Source organism: Nicotiana attenuata, unplaced genomic scaffold, assembly GCF_001879085.1.
Source record: "Nicotiana attenuata strain UT unplaced genomic scaffold, NIATTr2, whole genome shotgun sequence".
Taxonomy (NCBI): domain Eukaryota; kingdom Viridiplantae; phylum Streptophyta; class Magnoliopsida; order Solanales; family Solanaceae; genus Nicotiana; species Nicotiana attenuata.
In genome coordinates, this window is record NW_017670676.1 from 5627 (window position 1) to 9662 (window position 4036).

Genomic DNA, 4036 nt, shown 5'->3' on the forward strand with positions numbered 1-4036 from the left:
CGGTTCATTGGCACCTGTCACACATTTTAACAAAGGCATGTGCATCCTTAAACAATTTTGGCCAATAGAAACCTGATTGTAGAACTTTCTGGGCGGTCCTATCACCACCATGATGACCTCCGTATGGTGAGGCGTGACAGTCATGAAGTATGGCATTCATCTCCTCCTCAGGAACACATCTCCGCACCAACTGATCTGCACAGAGCCTGTATAAGAATGGCTCATCCCACATGTAAAGCCTCACATCATGCAGGAACCTTCTTCTATTATCTGGTGTCAACTCTGGTGGTGTCACCCCACTTGCAATAAAATTCACATAATCGGCATACCACGGGGCTGTGCTTGAGGCAATCGCCAATAACTGCTCATCAGGGAATGTTTCTTTGATTACACCCCCTTCAGCTACATGATTCCGATTTTCTAATCTGGACAAGTGATCAGCCACTTGATTCTCTGTGCCTTTGCGATCTCGGATCTCTAAGTCAAAGTCTTGCAAGAGGAGGACCCACCGAATCAGTCTCGGCTTGGCGTCTTTCTTCTCAAACAGATACCTGATAGCTGAATGATCCGTGTAGACGATGACTTTGGTCCCCACTAGATATGATCTAAACTTGTCAAACGCCCACACCACTGCAAGCAACTCTTTTTCAGTAACTGTGTAATTCATCTGGGCTGGATTAAGAGTTTTGCTCGCATAGTAGATGGAGTGAAAGATTTTATTTCTCCTTTGCCCCAGCACAACTCCCACAGCTATGTCACTCGCATCACACATCAACTCAAAGGGTTGCCCCCAATCCAGGGCAATGATAATTGGTACAGTCACTAGCTTTCCCTTCAGCTCCTCAAATGCTTTTAGACAGACATCATCGAACTTGAAGGGGACATCTTTCTCGAGCAACCTGCACAAGGGAGAGGAAATTTTCGAAAAATCTTTAATGAAACGACGATAAAAACCTGCATGGCCCAAGAAACTGCGAATGCCTTTGACAGATGTTGGTGGAGGCAATTTTTCAATCGCTTCCACCTTTGCCTTGTCCACCTGCAAACCATTTTTAGACACCCTGTGCCCCAAAACTATACCTTCACGTACCATGAAATGACACTTCTCCCAGTTTAGCACTAAGTTAGTTTCTTCACACCTAGCAAACACTTTATCGAGATTCATCAAGCAGTTATCAAAAGAACATCCAAACATAGAAAAATCATCCATGAATACTTCCACAAACCTCTCGACCATGTCAGTAAAAATAGCCATCATACACCTTTGAAAAGTCGCAGGTGCATTACAAAGACCAAAGGGCATTCTCTTGAACGCATACGTGCCATAGGGGCACGTAAATGGTCTTCTCTTGTCTCCGGCTATAGAAATCTGATTATACCCCGAGTAACCATCCAAGAAGCAGTAGTACTCCTGGCTAGCTAATCATATCAAGCATTTGGTCAATAAATGGGAGGGGGAAGTGGTCCTTCCGGGTGGCATTTTCATTTTTCTATAATCAATGGCAAATTCTCCACCTAGTGACGGTTCTTGTGGGGATAAATTCATTACTTTTCATCTAACTACTTACAGTCATCCCCCCTTTCTTGGGTACACATTGAACGTGACTTACCCATTTGCTGTCTGAGATAGGAAATACAATACCTGCATCAAGCCACTTAATCACTTCTTTTTTACCACTCTTTCATGATTGGATTTAGTGGCGTTGTTGCTCTACACTGGGCTTGTGTCCATCCTCCATGAGGATTTTGTGCATGCAAAAGGCTGGACTAGTGCCCTTTATGTCAGAATCGTCCACCCAATTGCTCGCTTGTGCTCACGTAGCACTCTCAACAGCTTCTCTTCCTGCAATTTAGACAAGTCAGAAGAAACAATCACAGGTAAGTGTCAGATTCACCCAAATAAGCATATTGAAGGTGAGGTGGGAGAGGTTTAAGCTCCAATTTTGGGGCTTCCTCAATGGACGACTTTGGGGGCGGCCCTTCTGGCCTGTTCAAAGGCTCAAAGGGGTGTACCCCTTGCATGTACGCACAAGATGTATCTAAGATTTGCATCATCTCCTCAACCTCATCATCACTCCCCAAGCTATCAAACAACATAAGTGCTTTCTCTAGAGAGTCGTCTAGATATACACTTGTGTCAAGAATTTGCTCATCAGCCTCAAAAACAGATATCATTGAGACCTCCTCATAGTGGCGGGGGAGTTGGATTGCTTTGTACACATTAAAGATTGCTTCCTCGTCATCTAACCTCAAGATCATTTTTCCTTCTCTCACTTTGATAATTGCATCACCAGTAGCCAAGAGTGGTCGCCCCAATATGATTGGGACCAGTTCGTCAGCCTCATAATCCAGGATAATGAAGTCAGCTGGGAAGATAAATTTTCCAATTTGTAGTAGTACGTCTTCAATCACCCCCTCGGGGTGTACTATAGATCTATCAGCCAGCTGCAACATCACAGTAGTTGGCCTTGGAGCTCCCAGGCCCAATTGCTTGAACAAGGATAGGGGCATCAGATTTATGCTTGCCCCCAAATCACAAAGAGCACGTCCCACATCAATATTACCAATTCGCACAGGGATGGTGAAGCTGCCAGGATCCTTAAGCTTTTGAGGAAGCTTATTTTGGACCCTCGAAGTGCACTCCTCAGTAAGTGCAACTGTCTCATATTCAGTCAATCTTCTCTTGTGAGCCACTATATCCTTTATGTACTTGGCATATTTTGGAATTTCACGGAGCACATCAACAAGTGGAATATTCAATTGAACCTGGCTCAACATGGAGAGAAATTTGCTGAACATGCGATCATCATTCTTTTTCTGCAGTCTCTGGGGGAAAGGGGGTGGTGGCCTTGGGGCCCCCACTGGCTCTGGAATTTCAGCAGCATTCTTTGGCTCTTGTGTTACTTTAGGGATCAACTCCCCCTCAGGTATGGGCATATCTTTCCTCTTCTTTGGCACTTCCTCTAGCTCCCTCCCGTTTCTAAGTGTAACAACATTCACTTGAGGGTTCTTCTCTGTATCACTTGGGAGAGCGCCTGCAGGTCTAGTGTTTTGATTGGTTGCTAACTGCCCCATCTGCCTCTCAAGGTTTCTGAAATCGGTCCTAAGCTGCTGATTATCAATCAACAACTTCTTTAACAAATCATTGGTGCTTTCTTCCATTTGTTGGGGTGGTCTTTGAGGTTGATTGAAACCCCCCTGGGGTCTATGCTGATTCTGTTTCTGCTGATTTCCACCCCATGAGAAGTTGGGATGATTCCTCCAATTTGGATTGTAAGAATTTCCATATTGAGCATGCTGATTCGGGGGACCTCTGTTCTGTTGCCCCACATAATAGATGGATTCTGGATTTGTGGGGCACATGTCACTCATATGATTGTCACCATATAATTTGCAGCAAATAGCCATTTGGTGCACAGGTTGCATTGTTTGTGGTTGCTGCATTGTCATCCTATTCATCTGATTGGCCAGCTTTGCAATATCGGCTCTCATGGCTGACAAGTCGTCGAGCTCAAGTAATCCAGCTGCTTTTTGCTTAATTGCCCGTCGTGAGTCACCCTCACCTTGCCAGTTATTATCATTAGCCGTGAAGGTATTCAGCAAGAGTTGGATTTCACTGTACGGTCGGGCCATGCAATTACCCCCACAAGCTGAATCAAGATTCATCTTTGATGCATCATCTAACCCATCTACAAAAGTGTGGCCCAATACCTCGTCCGTCTGACAATGATGGGACAATCTCTGAGCATCTTCTTGTACCTTTCCCATGCTTGACGAAGTGTCTCGCCAGCTCGTTGTTCGAACCCAAGAATTTGACTCCTCAATACCTTTGTTTTCTTAGTGGGGAAAAACTTGATTAAGAATTTCCTTGCCAAATCATCCCAAGTGCTTATTGAATTCGCTGGCTCCTTATTCAACCACTCCTTAGCCTTTCCGATCAGAGAAAAGGGGAAAAGTGTCAGCCTGACATAGTCCTTGGAAACATTCGGATAGTTGTAAGTATCCGTAATTTCCAGAAAATTCTGAATATGCCTCT

The 4036-nt window shown here is 44.6% G+C and overlaps 1 protein-coding gene across 1 annotated transcript; it reads right to left on the reverse strand.

Moving 5' to 3' along the window:
- Nucleotides 1-1872: 1872 nt before the first annotated feature.
- On the reverse strand, nucleotides 1873-3768 carry LOC109242166. Its single transcript, XM_019409009.1, has 4 exons — nucleotides 3331-3768; nucleotides 2863-3222; nucleotides 2554-2766; nucleotides 1873-2445 (listed from the first exon to the last, which is right to left on the reverse strand). Exons 1-4 carry the CDS (start codon nucleotides 3766-3768, stop codon nucleotides 1873-1875), a joined length of 1584 nt encoding a protein of 527 aa, XP_019264554.1.
- Nucleotides 3769-4036: the final 268 nt, after the last annotated feature.